Below are 23084 nucleotides of genomic sequence, written 5' to 3'. Positions count from 1 at the left end.
AAAGAAATGTCCAGTGAGCTGACGAATGCGGAATTCCAACACTGTCCTACAGATATGGGGAATTCCAGACGCCTAATAACCCGTCGGCAAGTCCACTTTTCAACGGCTTTGACACGAACTATGTTGAGGGTTTTGCCGCTTGCATGTACGTACATGGACACCCCTGTTTAGGGATTCTGCTGGTGACAAGACTGCATACCCACAGAATTGGACGAGAGTAAAGAAAATTCGTGTTAGTCTGATTGTTCGAGGGACAATTGTGTCCGTCCATCGCAGTCCATGGTCAAGACATTTATACGCAGTTATGGCCCTTTATAAATCTTTATTGCTTCTCCTTCTAGTTCTCTTGCTGGTCCTTCCTCTCCATCACCGTCGTTCAGTCATGACATCTACAAAGGGTGCAAGCAGGCTTCCGAACACACTGTCGTATCCAAGTCAAATGCGCATTCCATGGAAATGTTCCAGTCAAGGGAGGTCACTCTGCAAGCATGGATGACTTGTGTGGAGGGCAAGTGGTTTAGATAATGATTGTTAATGACAATGATAATTCTTTTATTCACTGAACTTGTAGAATAAGCAAGCATCCTTTATTTCTTCTAACCCTTGCCCTTTACACGAGAAAAAGAAACTAATTAAGTTACTAAACAAATATAAAATAAATATTTCAACAGTGTTATAAAAGTATAGCAATTATTACTAATATTTACATGAGGTACTGGAATCGTTAATTATCTCAAACGGCTGAAGGCTGTAAACCTAAAATAATTTTAAGGCTGCAAACAATTCTGGTGCAAGACTCGCCAGTGATGGAGATCGAAGAGGTCTGAGCAAATAATCACACGTTGTAGTGAAGGTTTGTCAGTAACTGTTCTTGTCGGAAGAAAGAAAAAAAACCCCCATTAGCCAGAGATGAGGAAGGAGAATATTCCAGAGCACGCTTCTGAGGTATTTCAGGCTTGATTTAAATAGGTCGATTCATGGAATATGGAGATGAAGTCTTGGAGAAGTTGGTGTATCTTTTGTGGGGTGAGGAGAAGGGAGGATCAAATGAAACCAGACTGATCGTCGTTCGGCTCACCCACCTTTACTTTTTTTTTTTTTTAATTTATTTTTTTCACCCGTTACAGTTCGACAAGCCGAGGGACGCTCGAACTATGTCAAGAATGTTCTCGCAAATACTGTCACGTGACAGCGTCACGCGGGGCGGCGCAAAGTCCCACCCGCCTGCGCGGAAAAGCGTAGCAGTTGTCTCCCATCTGCCGGGGGGTAGGTCGTGGAGGCCGACAATAAGCTCGACTGAAGTGATGACGTGTGAGTCAGTTCCTGTCATCTCTGACCGACGAGTCACCGCCGCGCAAGAGTGCGACCTAAGACGACCAACCCTCCCGTCACAGCCAGTCACCCGCAGCAGATGTTTGGTTGGGTGGGGTGGTGGGACCAGCAAGACAAGGGGGTGGCGACCACTCCCCACCAACTCAAGTCTGGACAGGTTTGGGTTTCACGCTCAGCAACAGCCGCGCAAGCGGGAATCCCCCGTTTTCTGCTGATGTGGCAGTTAAAAATAACCCTGACGTAATGATGGAGGGAAGGGAGGTGGGGGGGGAAGGAATATGTTTAGTTTAGGGTGGGGTGGGATTGAAAGAGTCAACAATGTTTTGTGTGTTTTCGAAGAAATAATTGAATAACGTGGCAAACGAGAAATGGTGAGAGAAGACGAGATTCAGTCCCCCATCCACCCCTCTACCCAGCCCCCGGTGTTGAAACTATGCGACAGCTGGCCTAGCTTAGAACCTTACTTACCTGTAATCGCAGTCAGTACCTGGGCTTTGTTCGAGACTTAACTGCGCCCCCTGAGATTGCGAGGTCTCTAACCACCGACATTATTGTGCTGCTATCATCTTGAACAAAACCCTCGCCGATATCAGTCGACACACCAAAGCGAGACACAGAGCGGTTGGCACAAAAAAACGAAAACTGCAGTTTCACAGTTTCATTCACCTGATCATCGACACAAACCACGTGCTGTCCTGTGATATCGGCGACCACGAGACTTGAACGAAATCAGTTGGAGATTTTTTTACCGGCGATTTTGCGCAGCGTTTCAGTTGACTTTTAAACTTTGAAAACACTTGTGGATTTTTTTTTCTCTCTCTCTCTCTCTTCCCCTCCCTAACCAACCTTGTGACTGTCGCTCCATCTGTTGTTGCTGCGCGCTGGTCAGTGGTGTGTTGACGTCACACAGTGGGAAATCCCCAGACCGCGACACGCGCGCTCGCGCAGGCGCGACCTCTGTCGAGCGGGACGTGAACTCTGTGAGGAATCGGAAAGTACTGTGGAATAGTTGCCCCCGTGGGTGGAATTCGATTGTCTGGCAGCCGATCTTGGACAAGCGAAGGTACTGAAGGATTAGTCATAGTCACGTGAGAGAGAGAGGGAAGGAAAAAAAAAAGCTGACCTTCCTCCCCACCCCTCTACACACCTTCACCCCACCCATCCTCCCATCCCTCCACGCGCGTGCCGCTGCACTGCACCGTACTGGCTGACTTGCCCCCGCACCTTGAAGCGGCGCGACGTTTTTCTTGCACCTCCGCCGCGTCCGCCGCTGCAGTGCCCGTGCCGACCGTTGCGTTCACGTGCGGCGCCGCAACAAGCAGACAAGTTACATAAACACAAAGGGGAAGGCTGTGCTGGGAACACTGCTGCTGCTGCTGCTGCTGATGCTTGTTGACTGGGACGCAGACAACATCCTTGACTCGCTCTCCTTGTTGAGAAATGCGGTCTGTCTGGGTGGCGCTGTGGCTGGCTTCACAAACTTCTTCCGGCGTAACACGGATTTGATTCTCGCAGTTAGGGAGGGAGTCGACTCGTGCCAACAGGGATTTCTCGCTCCGGACACGGACAGGTGGCAGCTGTACACACCGGGACCTCTTATCACCAGAACTCAGTAAGTTGCGATCGCTTTAACCGTTCTTTTTTTTTTTCAAATTTTATTGGCGACTCTTCTCTCTCTCCATGACTGAACCGTCGATCACGTCTGCAACGAATTCCATTCATGTCTGCCGCGTGTCTGTACCGAAACTCAAACTAACGGAGTTATTATAATAAAAATATGAGACGATGGATTTACTTTGATCAAAGTATGTCGTCTGCTTTTGAAAGAAAAAGTTTGGAAGAGTAGAGTGAGGCAGGCTGTGAGGGGGGGAGAGTTATCAACCCTTACACCTCAACCGTGGAACATATTCCGACAGGAATTCCAAGGGAGGAAAAGGCGAGGGAGTTCTGAAATCATTTGGAATGGATTCCAGAGTCGCGGACCTGGAGCTAGGGGAGATGACGGCGATGACAGTGACGCAGACGTGTCACGCGCAGCACCACAAGTGTCGCTCGTGCGAGAGGACTCGCAGCGTCAAAATCCGCGTGCTTTCGTGGTTTCTCGCCAAACTCTCGCTGATTCTCGTCATTGTCATCACCTCGGCGGCCTCTACTTTCTTCTACCACAAAATCCTGCCAGACGATGTCCAGCACAGCTACGCTACTGCCAGCAGTGTAGATGTCATCGCCGAACCACGGGGAGGCACGAGGGTGAACAAGGAAACGACAGGAACTAAGGTACGTATCGAGTTTTACTTCGTATCGATATTTTATTTCAAATATCTTTGAGAACACGTTTTCTGAAATTGTTGGTCTGCGATATACTAAGAAATGATAGTTTAGAATAGCAAATGCATGCCCACAAACGAAACGCCTGTGTGTGTGTGTATTTATATATGTATATAATGTACAGTACAGACATCATAATAATAAAAAATTTGTCGACCACATTTCCCCGTATGTCCTCCACCCTACACACAGAGTCTCTGTCTCTGTCTTCATAATTAACACTGGGGTCACTGTCGTGGGGAATGAGAGTCGACTTGAGAAAAGTTTGTTGTCCTGTTCCTTGACCAATGTTTGTTTTCCCTGAACTTCTCGGACACAACAACGTTAGCTACCACAGCTTCTAACATCGCGATTATCATTTTCTCGCCTCGAACATCGCCAATACCATTTGTTTGTTCTTCTAGTATGGCAGGCAGTTCATATGATTATTTTACATACACGTTCCAACACCATGTGCTATGTTCCTCTGGAATACCAGTCGTTGTTCTGTTCCTCCCGAATGCCAGTCGTTGTCTACTACATCCTCAAAACGATTTCTTGCATTCATCTTCAGTGGTTTTTATTCCACACCGCCTACACCCTGCTGGCTGCTGGCTGCTGCTTCTACCTTCCCTGGCAACGCGTCAGAAGAGAGCATGGCTGCTGCTGACTCCGGTGAAAACGAGACTAATTTCCGCTCATGTCGGAACAGTTCGCCTCGGTTTCTCTCTTCCTTTGTCCGTCTGTCTTTCTGTCTCTCTCGCTGCGGATTCGTGCATGGTTGCGTGTGTGCACGCGCGGACGAATGCGTGTGGAGGGCGACTCCACTCCCACTTGCCAGTGCACTCGATGGCCCCTCCGCACCGGACGCTCCCACATGCCGATGAGTTGTAGAAAGTCATTGCTGTCTCCAACGGTTTGTGGATGCACAGTTGAGGAATCACACCTTGCTCATGCAGGAACAGAGTTACCTTGGCATACAATTTATACAGGAATAGAGTTATATTTGCATACAATTCATGAACACTTGCGTAAAAGAAAAAAAAATCATCTTTCGTAAACTAAACGGTTCCGGTTCGTTTCCTGTTGTGGGACATTATTGTTTCTCTGCGGTTTGGTTTGATCATGATGGCGTGTAGTGCCTCTTCAGCCATCTTGCAGTTCGGTTCGTATGTTGAACATCAGGGGTAAAAACACTGGATGTAAAACTCACAGATGTACAGTACAATAGTAGGTAACAATATAAATCCACAGATTTGCCTCATTAAGTCCATAGTAAAAACGGAGTGTTAAACCATACTGAACACAAAGCTGTCCTCCGTATACAGTTACCCTCAGTATAATCCCTTCTGTACAGTTTTTGCAACCCAACGGATACCCGAGTCAGCGAAAGAGAGAGAATGTTGAAGGCAAAAGTTCTGTGGAATCTGGCTGGAATTCTTGCTTTTGTCTGCGGCGATTGGCAAACAGACTCTCAGAATCAGACCAGCAGCAAAAAGAAAAAAAAAAGGATGACGAACCGGAAGAACAAAGAGGAGGTAGTGTTGAAAACCGCTGCCAGTCACCCCGGGTTGGCTCGTGGAGGACGGGACATTGTATAAGTAGCGAAGACCTTATTGTTGGCACGCGAGCTCGGGCTGATGTCACGACTTGCAGCTCGTGCCGGCGCTCGCTCGGGGGGGAGACTGTGAGTGCCTGCGTACCCACACATACCTCAGTACCCTGGCAGAACATGCAGGACGAGCCGCGGACCGTCCTGGTGATGCCACTTACGGGTGGATCCCTCTTCCGGGATCCTTTGTCCGCCTCCTTGTGACATGCAGCAACGTTGTCTCAAAGGAGAAACGATCTATTAATAGATAATGGAGAAGAATAATAATAATAACAATAATAATATGGCGATTATATTACATCCAGGTGAGAAGCAGCGGTAGAAACAATTACATATCAACAGGAGAGGACCAGGACAAGATGTAATAACAGTTTGTAGCAAACTCGTTTTGATAATGACGGGGCTGGAGGATGACGGCCACCCGCTGTACACCAGCATGACGGTTGTTAACCCTTTAACCTCAATCTCTTTACTCTGACGTCATTGTCGCTCCGGCTAAACAAGCGGCGCGCGCCGTGAGGCCGACGTTGACTGTATGAGGCGCGTGTCGTCGGTGGTGGTGGTGGTGGAGGTGGTAGGAGGGATAGGGATGGGGCTAGGCGAGTGTCGTCTGTGGGGAGGAAGGTATGTGGTGGTGGAGGTGGTAGGAGGGATGGGGTTAGGCGGGTGAGGGCGATGGAGCGAGGGGGAGAGTGAAAGCGGGAATCACGCCAGGGAGTGTCCGGCCCTGACAACACCATTAACCATCACGAGTGCAGGCAGTCACTATAAAGGTCACTTCGTGCTGCCGTCTGCCCGGCAAATCACAGTAGCACCGGAAACGTCTCGATGACGTCATGCTCGAGCAGTGCTCGCGCGCCTGGTGGTAGTGGTAGTGACGGTGGTGGGTAGGAAGTGATGGTGGTGTATGTGTGGGTGAGAGAAGGAGGAGAATCTGCAAGACACAAAACGAGTGGTTCGCAGGCACTAAATGAGCCTCCATCCTCTTTCTACCTCCCTTTTCTCTCTCTCCTCGTCTTCAACCTTCTTTCCCCAACCCTTAATTACCACATGGGAGGGGAAATTATGGGATGGACCAAGCCAGAGTTGACTCCGGACATGTCTGTGTGTGGCGGAATGCCTGGACTGCTGTGAGCTGTTCTTGCTGCTGATGCTGGAGCTGACATCACCCCGTGTTTGTCCCTCTGCTTCCTCGTTCTGCAGGAGCGTCTTACAACTCTCAGGTGCTCTCTCCATCCTCCACCCTACTCCCAGACTTCGCTGGTGCTGATGTCCGGGTTAATAATGCGCTCATTTAGTGTGTGTCTCGTGTCTGTGGGGTGGGAGTGGTGGGGTGGAGTTTCCGGAATTGTTTGCTAGTTAGATTACAGAACCTGTCCCAACACAAGACATCATCCAAACAGTTACTCAGTGAGTCAGCAGTTCATTTATGCTTAAAGACCTACTTGGGTGCAGAATTGGTGTAACTTAGTTAATTAAGAATATGGATGGTAATGGTCTAAACATCTAAAGAGCTTCCGTTCAGGAGATATCAGCTCTGAAGCATCCACATGCTTACTGTTGAAAAAAAAAACAGGTCATATTAAGCATGAACCCTAATTAGCATAAATTTTCCACCTTTTCCGTTAGCTGTAACAGTAACGAAGCAAATTAACCCATGTTTCAAGATAAGATTATTTATCCTTTGCTGTTCATGTTGATGTTTAGTGGGAAATAAAAACAAATTATTTGTAAGAAATGTGCATCCTGAAATAAAACAAACAAAAAAAAATGGGATACATATTCGTTATAAAAAGGGAGAGAGGTGGGTCTTTAAATTGCCGGGATAATATCTTCTTCTTTTTCTCATCCCTTTTTTTGTATTTCCGGAGATATCAGCAGTTGTCGCGGCTCCACGTCAGTCTGTCCTTTGAAGTCTCTCGTGCCGAGTGTTAGATGACTTGCATCGGACCTGTAAAAGAGAAGCATTTCCGCTCCTCACCCACCCCTAATAATTATACATCACCTTGCCCCTCATACCCACCCTCTACCTGCTGCTTGCCTCCGTCCTCAAATGTCCTTTATCTTCTATCCAACAAGTCCAACAGACCGTGAAGAGGGAAGGTGCTCAGTGGACCAGAGGATCACCAGTACAGTGAGGGTTGACTGTCCTGGGTTCAGTTCTCGTGTCTGGCACGCTGGTTTGTTTTTTTTCTCTGCATTTGGTATCTGTTTACAGGGCTGGGTGTCTTGTCGTGATTTAGTCTTAGTTGCTGGCTTGGTGTAAAACACCAAATCCCTCCCCCAACTCTCAGTGGACCCGAGGATCTGTGGTCGCATCCGTTGGAGGTGTACGTCACACTACGCATGCGCACTCTCCGCTGCTTGCCATCACTGTCATTGCACGTCACACACACACATAAGTACTTATATTATGCTCGCACACGCGTGCAAACACACATACCCAGGCACACACAAAACACACATTGTAGCGAAACGATTTCATCAGTCGCGAGGGATCTCTTTTATCTCACGTGACTCACTGCGCTATTTGCAGCAACAACGATGTCCATTGCCTCCCGTGTGTCAGCGTGCCCTCCAGCCTGTCAGTCGCGATGTCAGATCTGAGGAAGATACCGCCGTTTCCTCAGTGCCCCGGATGTTGTAAGGTCCTCCCCCTACCTTGTTGCCAATATTGCGCGACACGAGGATGGGGAGGTGTGGTGCAGGGCGGCCACACACGCGCGCGCTCTCAAATCCCTCGACAAGATCAGACAAATTCATCAAAACATATGAATGTCCACAATCTGAACAATCATCTCACTTCCGTTCACAATTGACAATCTTTTGAACATGGACTTTGTAGGTCGCACGTGCTTCCACGCTTCGTAAGTGTGTCTCGCCGCCCACTCACCCCTCGCCCTTTTTTTTTCCGCTCTTGTTTCCCCCTCCCTCTTGATTCCTCCCTCGATCCCATCCCTCATCTTTCCTCCCTCCTCTCTCTCACTTCAGACAACCACGCCCGCCTCTTTTTCAGCTTCCACATTTCCATACGAGCGTTTGTGATTGTGGGGCTGGCATGATGTGGGAACACTGGGTGGGGGGGATTCGAGGCTCGGGTGTGTGTCTACGACTGAGGGCGTGGTGGTGATGTGTGTATCTGTCTGCATGACTTAAACCAGCGGTTCTCAACCTTTTACTTGTGGCGACCCCCCTGACGAACACCGGTACGTCCGCGACCCCCTTAGCCAGCTAGGTCGGTGGAAGAGGGGGGGGGAGCCTTAGCTAACATCGAACGCCGCGTCGAGGAAATCAACAACGGAATGACAAAGTTCGTATCTGCAAGAAGTATAACTGTTAATGAAATTTTACTCAAGCAAATTCTGTGGTGCTAATAAATATTATTTTATTGGACACTCACTTTGATTAATGAGAAGGTTGAGCCTGCTTGCTGTTGCATAGAGAAGCGAACCTGTGTGCGATGTTCGTACCCACTGCTATTCGCAGCTCAGCCTCTGCGTCCACACGATTTCTGTATTTCGACTTCAGTGCTGCCAATGCTGAACATCCTTGCTCACACATATATGAAGTTGAAAATGGCAGAAGAACTTTCATTGCTTTCTCAGAAAGGAGAGGATATTCACCGTTGACGCTAATCCAGAATGTTGGCACTGGTATTTGTGGAAGACCATTTTCAGGGATTGTCACTCGAAAGGTCGATGAGCTGCTCTTCTCTTGCGTGGACAACCCGCTTGTGCTAGGATCAGCCAGAAATGGATTACGAATCCAATCGTATTTAGTCACATCAATTTCAGCGAAGTAATGCTGAAACCTTTCTTGCAGTCCGTTTAGATGGGCAATGATTACATTCTTCACCTGATTTTGCGTCCACAACGAAATTTTTCGGATGAAAGCATTCATCTTGTCAGTTGTTTGTAATATGGTGGTGTCTTTCCCTTGCAGAGAAGTATTCACAACGTTCAGCTTCTCAAATATGTCCGAAAATATGCCATTAGCAGCAGCCATCGGTCGTTCTTAAGCCCCCACCCCGCACTGTGTGGTCATGGCCTTCTGTCAGGGGCCTAGAGTACTGATGGACGTTTCCTGAGTGCGTGCCTTTTAGGTGTTTTTTTTTTTTTTAAAAAGAGAGAAGTGTGACTGGAGAGGGAGAGGGGAGTCAGCGATGAGAGATTGGGGGAGAGAGAGGGCAAAGGGCGAGAGGAGGGAGATTGGAGGCTTAATTGTTGAGAGGGGGATTGTGTTTTGAGTTTTGGAAGTGAGAAGTCACTGCATTGCCGAGACAGTGTACTTGAATAGGGAGAAGCGATTTGGAGTTTGATCGCCCTCACCACTATACACAATGTAAGCTAATTTCACTAATACCGGTATAAGAAACTTTTAAAAAAGGACCACCTTCGCGACCCCCTTGTAGGCACGTCGCGACCCCCCAGGGGGTCGCGCCCCACAGGTTGAGAACCGCTGACTTAAACTATAAGTATTAATATTATTATGTATGTCTGACACTGTGTTGTCGGTATGTCAGTCTGTACGTACGTTTAGCATTTATAGTATTCTGTATATGTCAGTATGTATACACTCAGTATTTTTATTCTCTCAGTATTTATTTGCAGCTTTGTACATAACGTTTATGCACAGCAGTGTGTATGCTTGTCTGTATGACAGTATTCATGAATCTATGTCATTATTTGCACGTGTCTAAACATCAGTACATATTATGTGTGTCATTACCTATTATGTATGTTTGTGTGTCAGTATGTATGTATGTCAGCCTGTTGCTATGAAGCAAGAAGTGGGTTGCGGAGGTCATGTGACTGGGTCAAGCTTTCACGGCCACTTACAAGTATGGGCTCTTGAAGAGAGTTTGTTTGTTTGTTTGTTTGTTTGTTTGTTCGTTCGTTCGTTTGTTTGTTTGTTTGTTTGTTTGTTCGTTCGTTTGTTTGTTTGTTAACGACTCTAAGGTCAGGAAGATAATGTTGACACTTTTCCTCATTCTGTAGACTTTGGTAAGATGTGGTGTCGTCTAATCAAGTCTGACATCTGATCCATCATGATTTCTGTTCCAAACTATTTTAATTCCTCAACATTGTTTTTTTTTTTTCATTCATTTATGGTAATGTTGTGCAAGGAGGGAGCGAGTGAGAAGTGGTTAATAGTTAGACCTGAGAGGGTCGGCGGTTCGATGCCCGGTCGAACCAGCTGGCGGGAATGGGTTCCTGACTCCTTTGAGGGTTGGGGAAGGTAAGGTAGCGAGGGGAGGAGATGGTTCCGAGAAAAGTGAGGTTTCTAATGCACAACAACCTGAAAAGGTCAGGGGACGACCTTTACCCTAGAAGAGTGATGTTACCATTCATCAGGTTGACGATTCTTCCTTTGTACTGAGATGGTGAGCTTGCTGGTAGAGAAGGTGGAGAGGAGACAACCTTAATGTACTTGTAGGAGAAATAGGTCCCTCCCCTAAACATACATTATGGTGGCTTGTGGCAGTATTATGAACTTGTAGGGACCTAACCTTTATTTGTACACATGACTCTAACCACGTGACTGGCGGCCATGTTGCAGGACACGCACGGCGCAGTTGTGGACAACACGCGCAGTTCTCATGGACCTGTCACCGCCGCTCACCTCAAGCTGGTCTTCGTGGGACTGGACAAAGGTAGGCAGCCACCCTCGCACGATTTCCCTCATGTACCCGTCATGCTTCGCTTCCTTCCGAGCTGTCGCGCAGGTGACAGACCGAAAAAAGCAAGGGTAGATTACGGGTGGCTCAACACAGACTACGACGGGTACGAAGGGATTACAACTACGATACCCAACGCCAAAGAGACTGTAACTTTAGAGGCTGTTATATTTAGGGTAGCAGCCATTTTCACCAGTTCTCTCCTGCAACTCAAATATTTCGCCGTCCACAAGCAAAACATTACAGAAATAGTCCAGGTATTATTTGTGGCCCAGCCCTGACTCCCACCCCACCACCCCATACACACTCCTGTCAGATTTAGCTGATGAGTGAGGTAAGACCTGGATTTGCTGGTCTCTACCCGTTCAGTTTTTTTAAATGTTGAATTGATGTAGGTGAGTACACAGCTGTGTTGGAATACTTGCCCCAAACACCTACTCAGCAAACCCAGAGTTTTGATGTTTGGAACCTTTGTCTGCTCCATCCACCCCGACCCAACCCCTAACATCCATCCATCCCTCATAACGGCCAGAGACATTCGTGCCAGACTGCGCCTGCGCAAACACACGTACACACACACACACACAGACACATGCGAGCGGAAGGATGGAGGAGGAGGAGGAGGAGGAGGAGGAGGAGACATGAGGCAGCAGTGCCTGATCGTCACAAACAAAGCATTGTGGTTGCTGCAGGTGATGGTGTACAGGACTTCCTGCTGGAAACGGGAATCTGATGTTGTACAACCCTGTGCTGTCTACACACCATGTCTTGTTGTTTGTTGTTGTTTTTCAATTCCACTAGGCATACATTAGAGATGTTCAACAAACTAACACCAAGTCTCTAATTTATAAAACCAGTCTCTCTCTCTCACGTGTAGGATGGAACAAGTTGCAGTGCTTCTGAGCTCTTCTCAACTAGGTCCCCTTACCAACATCAGCCATCATCAGTCATCAAGCTACACCCATCCTTGTCATCATCGTCATCATCTGCACTGTTGTATACATCTGCTTTCTATTCTTCGCATCAAACTTATCATCGCATCCCTCTTCTCCCATTTCCACACACCACTCACTCTATGGTTGTACATTCTGAGAATGGGTTATTTTTATTAGGATTCAGTGAAGGAGCGTTTCAAAAAGACTTTTTTAATTTGATCCTTTTTTTTTTAAATGACTGTTGGTGTTCAGTGCGAGATTTTGGGTAAGAGTTACAATCGACTTCCTGTTCTGTGAACATCTCAGGAGTCCCATGATCGTGCAACAAACTGCTGCTGATGATGATGTAGAAGGCTTTGTTAATGTCGCATCATGGGCATGTAACTTGTTTTATGGCGCGTCTGGGCTCCCATACAATGTGTTATTATTACTATCATTATTATTAATTTTTTTTTAACATCGCAGTTGACTTTCTTCTTTGTGTCGCAGTTGCCGTATTTTACGATGTGGTGTTGAAAATGTCACAGAGGGTCAAATGTGTCATGTGTCACTATCTTTTCCCTAACCTTATCCCGTTTTTGTCTCCCGCGGTAATCATTATGTGAAACAGCAAAATCGATGTCATGTGATATGTACCTCTCGTCGTTTAGCCTCGTTTTGGGGGGTAATTTGATTACCATGTGTCCCCATTCCGGTTTTAGCAGCTTAACTTTGTAACGAGGGCTTGCTTCGCCCTCTTCAAATGTGAGAGGCCGTCACGTGATAAGTAGTCTGACCTTTCCCCCTTACACGGTCAAGGTCGTATGCTGTCAATTTTACCAGCCTCCTCCTCTTTCCCTCCCTCTCCCCACCCACACTTTCCTTCCCTGGGTCATTAGATAGTTAGAGTGGTTGCAATAAATGCGCAGACGACCGACTCTCACAGATGACTCGTAATGCATGTGACTATTTTTTCCAGTGCCCTATCTGAGAATGATGCGTGAAGGTCAGTTCTTCACTTCCGGGGCAGTGCGCGAAGACGGCGGTGCGCTGCTTGTGACGCGGCAGTGCCTGCTGATGATTTCCGCTGACGTCATCCTCAGCTCCATGATGTCCAAGGCCTCCAACGGGCCGTCCACGGTCATGGTGTGTTTGACACTAGGTACGCTACCCACCCCACTACTACTCCCACCCCCCACAGCCCTCCTCACACTGTTTACTGTTGTATGTTGTGTGATGACTTTATTGTTAACTAACTGGCATTGTCCAGGCTGATTTCTCACGTGAACTGTCAGTTGTGATGTCATTGTCAACTTTGGATCCACCACTTCATGTGAGTCAAGCGTGAGCGATTTCATTGCAGCAGTTCTGCGAAATAAACACGTGTACTCGCGCACTTGCTGTGCTATTAGTGCCCCTTTCCTAACTGTGAGGGTTAACAGCTCATTTAACCTTTCTTGTGAAGTTTATTCGTCTATTTTTCTCTTTGGCTCACTCATAAACTGTACCCCATGATATCGATGCCAGTGACCTTTAAAAAAAAGTCCGGTCAGTGTTTTTGATAACAGTTTCTTTCTGCTGATTTTAATTTATAGCCACTCGTAACATATTATATTAACACAAACTCGTATAATCAGTAACACAAATAATGAAATAAATATTCTTGGGAAACAAAACACCTGAAACATAGTCTACGACCTTTACATAGACAAGAGAAGCAGGTACTGTAGAACTTGGGTAGGATTAGACAAATAATGTAGGAAGCAAGTCAGACTTATCTAAGTCATAAAGTATTGTCTGTATCAAGACACATCAAAAACACTTTTCGAGTGTTTGGTCCTGGAGTGCTGTAACTTTGTCACTTACCACCAACACCACCACCACCACCCCCAAAAGAATTAAAATGCTGCTTATGGTGTCTTCCCTCCCCTCTAACCTAGAGACTACCATAAGGGTGGCGTGCCATTGCTAGGATCTCCATGAAGGACTTGGGCCAGCGACTCTAATGGCCACCACAGAGTGTAGCTTATCGCGGTACAAGCTACTCCTTCCAAAAAGAGAAGACTGGCAAACGGGTGGCCATTTATTTCATCGGTGGTGTGTGCTTTGTGTTATGTTGCTGCAGCTGTAGGATGTTTTACAAGAAGCAGGTAGTTCTAATGGTTCAGCAATCTGCGGACTAAGGTTTCATCCAGTCTCTCCGTCTGCAGTACAGCTTCCTTGTCCTCCTGTCATTTCACCTCTCGAGGGAGGAATCTTTCTCTGTAAACGAATACATAACTAATACCGAAACTATGTCTTCTGTTTCTCTATTCACTAGTGTCGCTCCTCTTTTTCTAATTCATTAAATTTTAAAGAAAATACGTTTTTCTGTTTCCTACAGTGGGTGATAAATGCAACGCCTACAATTTTATTGACATCGTTAATTTTGTCTAATTTTTATTTATTGTTTGTAGAGAGAGGGGCTGAGCCGTTGAAGCGTGTCCGGTGCGTGGTCACGCACCTGCGGGAGAGGGAGGAGCAGCTGGCGCGGGTGTGGACGCTGTTCAAGGCAGAAGCAGACGACCGGATCACCGTCGATTCGTCTTGGCCCTCCTACGTCATCAGCGACAACGCCGACAACCGCCAGAGCATCTTCACGGCCTTTGAAGTGGGCCGCTAGCGCAGGTGCAGAGGCAGGTTGCTGGGAGGAGGGGACAAAACTCCGGAGGGAGAAAACAACAACAACAACAACAACAACAACAAAGGGAGCGCGCTGTTTATGCCAGCTTCATTGCGCGCGTGTGTGCGTGTTGGTAGTTCATGTCAAGATGACGACAGACGAAAAGACTTGCAAGCCTGATGACAGTCGAGGACCCTGACAACGGGGACGGTCCCAGAAGTCCCTGCCCAGGGACTCTGGTCGGCTTCAGATGGAGATCAGGGTAGGGTTTAGCCGGTTGATCCTTTCAAGTTTCTTAAACAACAACAAACAACCAAGGAAACGTAAACCATTTACAAAGGCTAGGTCACGGTTCAGCCCTAGGACTAAATCCCAGTGAGCTGTGTACCCTACTTCTCGTGGGTGGCTGACACCATGTTCTGTACCCGTAAAAAAACCACTAACCTGTATGCGGAGAAAACCTGTACGGACTTCGTTCCAAAAACTAAAAAGAAAATCACTGACAGTGTCTTTCAGAGATCATACAGTTAGTTTTGCTCAACATGTGATCATCAATACCAATTTAGGTTATTTATTTTCTTTGTTTTGTTTTGTTTTTTTTTTTTTTATTTATTTTTTTTATTATTGTTTTTTAACGCATGACCATCTTCCACCAAATGTCACCATTCCTTTCGCCTGATCAACGGGTGTGTCAGGATGAACTGAGGCTGGCCACCTAAAACCAACCGGTTTCAATAGTCGAATGCAAAAGTTTGCCTATTGAATTTGCAAACAGAGACGAGAACAAAAGCCTCTCCTGTCAACACCTCATGGCGCGGTCCTGTTGCGCAGTTCAACGGATGTCGCGGTGTTCATTTGCGCACAAACCTTCACAGTGACACCCTGGACCCTCTTCTGCGCTGCCGCCATCGTCAGCAGCATCCTCAGAGTGCTGCCTGTCTGCAATCGAGGTGTTTGTGCGTGTCACCTGAGTGTTTTGACTTTTTAAGTTTTTAAAAAGTGTCGGATGTCACTGATTTGACCCACCCTGGCTTTTCTTCTTTTTTTTTCTTTTTTTTTTTCGGTTGTGTGGGTGGGATTCAGGTGGTCTTCACCTTGATGTGAGGCATCTACCAGTGGTAACGGCCTGTTTTTCCATCGGAATAACCACAGTACCAGGCTTCTAGTCAGCAGCCATGCTGCATGTAGAGTAGCACTCAACAACAAAACAACAACAACAAATATTTGCATCTGATAGTGTGTAGTAGTAGCAGGCTGTAACAACATGACACATCATGAATGACTGTACTTCTGGGTGGACTTTCTGGCCGATAACAGCAGCAACATCAGCAGGCAGAAGGCACGTTGCAGATGAGCTGCCAGGACGTACGGAGGACCAAGTCTGCAGCGCCACGCGCACCCGACGTGCGTGACCCCACCCTGGGGTCAAGGTGGGCTACGAAACTCTTACCTGTGCAGCGAATGTGTCCCGCTATCACAGACAGGCCGCCGCAGCATGTGTTATTTTTATATTTGTGAAACGAAACTGCATTTTGTAGAGCTTTACTAGTCGTAATCCCCTCGTTGATCGTGGGATTTGTCCGGCTAGGCACTTGTGCGCATGTTGTGTTCTAACCGCCAACTGTCTGTATGCGAGCGTGATAACGTGCTGGTACATGCGTTCTATGCCTTATTTCTCGACCACAGCGATATTTCTGTGCCTATAAGACTATGTGGACTTTCGGTGCTTTTGATTTTTCCTCCTTTTTGTTAAAAAAAAATGGGGGAAAGGAGAGGTGATCGGCTGTTTATTCATCATACCTGGAGATATGATTGTGCGTTCAAAGGTTATCAAGAGCCGTCATCCCTCCACCCCACTACCCCTAACTCCACGCCAGCAGACTCGCCAGTATTTGTGTTTAAAAGTGTGTTGATGTTTTTTGGGGAGAGGGGTTACAAACCCACTTGTCTCTGTGTATGTGAGAGAGGAATGAAAGAAAAGGAGAGAAGCGAAAATAGTATTGATGCCACGATGCTTGTTGTAATCACACCCCGCTATAGGTTGTTTGTCCCATTTTCAGCCATGATATTTACTCTTAAATTGACCATCTCTTCTTCACCCACACCCACATCCCCAGCTGACCTCTCCCCCCATTTGCCAAACGGGGGTCACGGACATCTTGTGCCAAAGCCAGCGTGTGTCGGATATTTGTTCTGTTTGTTCATTTTCACTCTTGGATTGTGCGACGCAAAGTCGTTTGAAGTTGTTGCTCTTGTCTTTCTGAGGATACCGAGGATGAAGCTACAGAGGGTGTGCAAAGGGCGGGTACTAGGGAAGTAATGATGACCTCAAGGTGTGCACGTGATGACATGGTGACGAGGTGCATTTCGTGAAGTGGTCGCCGGTGTTTCTGTCAAGAGTGAAAAAGTTTCCACAATTATTTATTACAATTATTTAATATAATTTATAATAATCATTTTTGATTTTTACATGTTGGAATATTGCTTTTAGATTTTTTAGTTGTGCACTGTGCTGCTGTGTGTGTACATACGTGCGTGTGTGTGTGTGACAGAGAGAGGGAGAGTAAAAACGATCACATTTTTGATTGAGTCTTGGCGATATAATGTGTATGCCTATGTGCTTTTTGTGAAGTCATTATTTTACGATGTTTGATAAAGCAAAATAATTTTCGTTGGCAAAATAATGTATCATGCCCTTTCGAGATTCATTTAACTGCGTTTGTAAAGCTATTTGTTGCTTCCAAAATGAAGTATATATTTTCTTAAATCTACTAATGAATAAATAAGAGGTATAAAAAGGACGTTTAAGATAAGGTGGAGATATTAATGTCCATTAGAACTGCCCCCCTTCTTTCTATCTTTTCTCCTCACCCACCTCTATATGTGTCATTTTCATCCCACCCTTCTCTGGTTTTAGAGCTAGAAAATAGCATCTTATTCATTGTTATGTGTCTCCCTGCATGTATCGCTGCTTTGTTAGATGAAAGAGGAAAGTGAAATACGCCCTAGCATGCCCACCCCTTCCATGTGTTCACTTTCAGATGTGAACGCTTGTTTGCTACTGTGAATAAGATACTCGATGTTCACTGTCAGCAAGAACAATTAGAAAAGTTTCCAGAGGACATCTGTATTTTTTTATTTATTTTAGTTTTTTTTTTTAGGTTTTTTTTTTAAGCGGAAAAAAGGTGCGGGGGGGGGGGGAATAGTATTCGTTTGAAGTGGAAAGGGTATACAGCTATCAGCTTCACACCACCCTTCCGACAGTGGCATTTACCCAAAACTTCCCGGATTGCCTGGATTGCCTGATTATGTCAAGCTGCAGTTTTTAGTGGCCTTAGACCAGATAACTCAGATTCCAAGCGAGTTGTGCCCCTTGTATCGTCTGCTTGGCAGCGGTAATAACGCTCTCTCGCCTTCTGGCTTCTCTTCTAGCTTTTCACCCCTCCTCCCTGACCTCCGATCCTTTCAAAATAAAGATAGAACTGGCTGGGAACGCACAAAGGCTTTTTAAACTATTTTGGAACGCCAAAGCGGAGCGCGGCATTTGAAAAAAAAAAAAAGAGGAATTGGTATTCCTGGAACATCTTATCCCATACATTCTTGACATGTATATTTTCTATCCTAATGTATTTCTGACAAGTAAGGGATTGTAGCTAGTTGAAACCAGGTTAAATAAGAAATGCAGAAATGATAAATTCTCAGAAATATCCAAGCCAGCGTTAGCTTCAGAGCAGTAAACATTTTTAAACGAATGATCTGAAAACTTAGTCGGAATTGGCAATAGAGAATCTTCAAGTTCTAGTAATGTCTGTGAAGCTGTACTGGGAGAGTGAGTGAGAGAGGTAGTAAGTTCGTTCTCTTATTTTCGATATTTATAATTCCACTTTTTCAAGAACGAAATTGAAAATGAATTTATTAGCGAGCCTTGTTGGGACATCACTACATCACTTTCTTTGTCACGAAGCGAGAATAGGATTATTTTCCCTCGACCCCGACCTTTGACCTCGCACGTGAGCCGCACCGTGCATGGAGTGCCAGCGTACCTGTTGAGCTGCCAGCCGCCCACCCACAAGCAAGAGCTGTCGAGGGAGGGAGAGTTCGGAGGAGAGGCAACACCCTCCCCGCCTCCCTGGTCGCCCACCACCCTGCTCGTGACATATCAGAGACTGAACAAGACTCCGTTTTGCTGTGATAAACTTGTGTATTCATTGTCCCTTTTTTTGTACTTTTGTAAATAACTTGTTTATGTTGAGCAATACTGGTAAATGCACCAACCTTTCTGGATCTTCGCGTGGACTGTGTTGCTTTGGCAAGCGCTAGTGTGAGAAGCCTATTCCCGTTCTTGGACCAACACTCGCACGCACACACACACACACGCATTCTCTCTCTCTGGCTTGCGTACTTGTGGAAATCAATATGCGTGGTCTGTGAAGACTGTGAAGGAAAGAGCGACGGTGCCAACATGATGGCCGCTTGCTATTTCAGTAAGGAATGCGGGAATGATTGGGACAGTGCTGCATTGTAATGTGTGTACATGTGTTCGGCGATAGAAATGTGCCTTCTCCACATACAGTGTGTGTGTGTGTGTGAGAGAGACAGACACAGAGACGATCGTATGTCTTTTAAAATTACATAGCAACAACAATGATGACGATGATGACGACGACGGTGACGATGATGAGAGAAAGAGATGATACAACTTACACTCACTGAATGCTCCTAGCCTCCTACACGATTTTTAAAAATAACAATTGAAATGTATAGCACGCATATACAGACAGGATTGCTGACTGCTTCTAGAAATGAGGCTGCGGGGAATTTATAAAGTCATTAACATGCATAATGTAGACACAATTGCAGTAGACGGCGATCAAGGGCAGTGTAGGGAAAGTAATAAAGCTGTCTACCCCTTGGTTGAAGACTAGAGTCAGCAAATAGAACCTGCTACACAAGTAGAAGACTAAGTCAAGAGCTATAACCCGTCTACAGGAGCAGAAGAATATATTCAACAAATATTGCATGTCTGCGTCATCAGTGTGAATGTTTGGTGTAGTTGTGGACATGCGTTGTACATCCGAGTGTCAAACGTCTAAATAAAAGTTAACTGTCCATAAGTCACATTCGACGGATTTTTAGTCGCGGTGTCGGCCACGTGGATCTGTTGCTGAGTCAGACCGATAACCAAATCTTCCATATTTCAACATCTTGCAACGACAGACTGTTGTGCAGTGCATTTATCCTGGATTTAAAGGCGTGAAGAATTGGTGCAAATAACCCGTTCCATCTTTCTATAACTGGATTACAATGACTGAAGCAAAGATGCCTCTCTTGTACAGGAACGGGGGTCGGTCATTTCCCCACAGTCAAATCGTCCATTCGTCTTAAATCCATATAGTCCCAAGAAAGACCACGTCCTCCCAACACCGAAAGCTGAACCGATTCAAGCCCAAAAGATGATCACTGATGACAAAAGTAACTATCAACGTCAAATATTAAAAAAATACTGGGGTGATGTGTTCTTGGGGCGAAATGACCGGTGCTCATCCTCTTCTGCGATGTGAATTAGTCGCCCTTAGCCCGAAGTACTGCCACAACAGCACATCGAATAATTCTATAGAAGTGATCACTAATGACCTCTAATCGACCATGCCCATTTTTCCTTTTTAGTTGCTCGTATTTTAAACGATTTATCAAGAAATGATGCTTTCCCATGTCCCTGAAGAAACAGTAACTCGATAAAATTCCATTGGAGTAGCGTCCCTTGGATAACTGTCGCTACAACTTTAATAAATCTGAAAGTAGAGAAGCAATATACTATGTTGTCTTACAGTTCTTTCAAAACAAACTCGAAATAGATATTTCAGAGCTCTGAGGTAAGACAGTAGTTTTTTTTAAAGGTAGGAAAATCTTATGTCGTTTTGAGTAATAATAGTTTATAAAGCGATGTTTCCTAGCTAAAGACATGCTTACCGCGCTTTACAAAAATACCATTCCACAACTTTCAATGGGAAAAAATGTCCCATGAAACAGCCGGCTAAAAGAAAACTTAAATACTCATAAAGTTTATGTCGACACACACAAAGACTCACAGATATGTCATTTGTACAGATTTCTCAACATCGTCTGTCATGTACACTCGCATAGCTATGCACTGTGGAAGAAAGACAAAGGTCATGATGATGCATTCCTCTTCCATTTGTTTCAGACACAATGACTCGCATTCTTGCAAATTGTAGTATCTGACTACCGACAGCACATAAGCCCTTTATAACTAAGTGAACATATAGGAACTAGAAGAACTGTCACAGCAGCAGCCGGAAAAAGCAGGTGTCGTCTGATGGTTAACCTTATAGCTAGTTTATAGGTGATTACAGCAGTTACAGCTTTGTTCCCCATCTTCAGACGTAACCATTATAAAGTAAGAGCCATTTGTTTTTAGCCTTTTTTACAGTTACAGGGATATATAGGATACAAAACTGACAAATATTGAATACCAACCTATATCTTGTCCAAGAGCATCTATTTGATCATGTAATGAAAAATGCCGTCCAAGGATACTAAACCAGATCCATGCCAGAAACAGGCATGTGACATTCAGAAATGTCTGCAAGGTAAGCATCGTAATTGTTCAACACATTAACCATCACAGTACGAGCTGATTTTTTTTATCAGATAATGGATCTAAACACAGGTGTAGCTCTTTTCACACAAACCACACGTAATTAAAGTTCAAAATTGCTGTAATAAACTAATACAGTCTTCTATACATAAGCATTACTTTGATGTTGCTATTATAGGCTCATTCTCATTCGCAGCACAATGTTCATAGATTCAATTATTGATCATTATAAATTATGTACAATATAGGGTAGAGAGGCATTGAAAGATGATTGGGCAGTGAACCAAGAGAATACGGAAAATATGAACAAGTGAAAAATGTCTGGGCAGTAGCTTAAAAAACAAACCAAAAAACACACCCGTCCCTCCAAAAAAAACCAACACAAAACTGGTCTCTTTTGTGTTTAAAGAAAACATCCAAGCATAATAGTAAACATTCATAGTAATCACAAAGGATTGCACACATTGACTGTCATCATTATAAAGATGGCAGAAAAATAAATCACTTCTTTAGATCACAAACATATCAGAATGAATTCTGTGATGTTTCAGCCAACAACTACCAAGAGTCCCTGTGTCAAGAAGTGATTCAAGCAATGTGGGATTGCTGTGCCAAGTATAAGTTTTCACAGTCTGTCTGCTGTTCTGGATTTATCAAAGATCACAAAAAGGTTGACTTACAAACATTCTGGTTGCCTGTCTGGAGGGTGTCGTTTTGTTTTGTCCATGGATCTACGTCGAGTTTTTAGCATATTTAGCAATCTGTGATGTTTGTTGCATGGTTCTCCTCTGTACTGGATTGTTCTTCACTGCTTGTGCTGTGTCATTACTTCCAATCAGCATTTTCATCCACTAACAGGTTTCTGTGTCCTGTTCTTTGCTTTGCCATCTTTTTTGGGTTTTTGACTCAACAAGATCATGAGCCTTCTTCATTGATACTTAAACTTTTCTGATGTTGTAAACCATGTAACTTCGTCAATGCCAGGAGTGTGCTGTTTTCAAATGTGTTGTCCTAAAATGTTTTACTGGGCTGATTTTGTGGTCACTTCACAGGAAAGGTTGGTGCTGGTGAATAGGAAGATCTATCACTGCTTGCCACAGGTGAGAGACAGCCAAATGTCTCTAATAACAAGTGTGACGGTGATGAAGACTGTGACTTTATCTCACCTGTCTTAACTGTCAGGGACCTCACGCCTTTCACCAGCTTCATGCTGCTATGGGTTCCTTGGTACTGTGGCTATAACCATGGCAACAAAAATAACTTTTGTTCTGCAGACAACAACAGTCCCAAAGGATATCCCATAAGACCCTTTATCAACCATTTGGCCCAGAGACTGTTCCTGCTGGAATTGCAGCGTGTTTTGTGCAAGCAGTACAGCAACCTGTAAATTGTCATTTTACAGCCTTTTCCCTAATGGATTGTAAAGCACCTTGAGCCTGGCAGATGCTGGAGAAACACGCTATACAAAATATACTCATTATTATTATATACATGGATCATGCTGTTTGCAAGGGCCCATTATACATTGACCTTACTGTTTTTTTAGTGTTTTCTTGTGCAGTGGATGTTCATGAAGCTTCATTGAAATCTAAATGCAAAACTTCTTTTTTTAAGGTGCAGAGATAAAATATATGTATATAGTATTTTGTACTTAAAGTGGGTTTATTATGAGAAAAATGAGGGTGGGTGGGTGAGGCTATTTAGATGCAAAATTGACTGATATACTGGATGGTACAGGACCAAGCGTGCTGTTTATTCTATGACATGTCTGTTTGGCAGTGGTTGTACAATCATTTACTACTACAGTTGCATATAACTAGTTCCTGGTCTATGATAGCATGGGTGCCCCACTCATTTTACATTCAATGTTGGGTTCATATTGTTTTCACACTGATAGAAATGAAAAGCCAAGTATTTAAGAGCACTGGCTTTTGTGGACAGCCTGTGCGGCAATAGGGAGG

At 45.1% G+C, this 23084-nt stretch overlaps 1 protein-coding gene across 2 annotated transcripts; it reads left to right on the top strand.

The window, feature by feature from the left end:
* Positions 1-964: 964 nt before the first annotated feature.
* On the top strand, positions 965-17641 carry LOC112555682. 2 transcript variants are annotated; one of them, XM_025224159.1, is made up of 5 exons: positions 965-2944; positions 3306-3609; positions 10811-10904; positions 12822-13004; positions 14299-17641. In XM_025224159.1, exons 1-5 carry the CDS (start codon positions 2718-2720, stop codon positions 14502-14504), a joined length of 1014 nt encoding a protein of 337 aa, XP_025079944.1. In that variant the 5' UTR covers positions 965-2717; the 3' UTR covers positions 14505-17641. The 2 variants fall into 2 exon arrangements, with proteins under 2 accessions (XP_025079944.1, XP_025079943.1); XM_025224158.1 differs by having other exon boundaries at positions 3249-3609.
* Positions 17642-23084: the final 5443 nt, after the last annotated feature.

Source organism: Pomacea canaliculata, linkage group LG14 (assembly GCF_003073045.1).
Source record: "Pomacea canaliculata isolate SZHN2017 linkage group LG14, ASM307304v1, whole genome shotgun sequence".
Lineage (NCBI taxonomy): Eukaryota > Metazoa > Mollusca > Gastropoda > Architaenioglossa > Ampullariidae > Pomacea > Pomacea canaliculata.
Note: the sequence above shows the minus strand (reverse complement) of the source record. Positions and strands in the feature narration are given on the sequence as shown.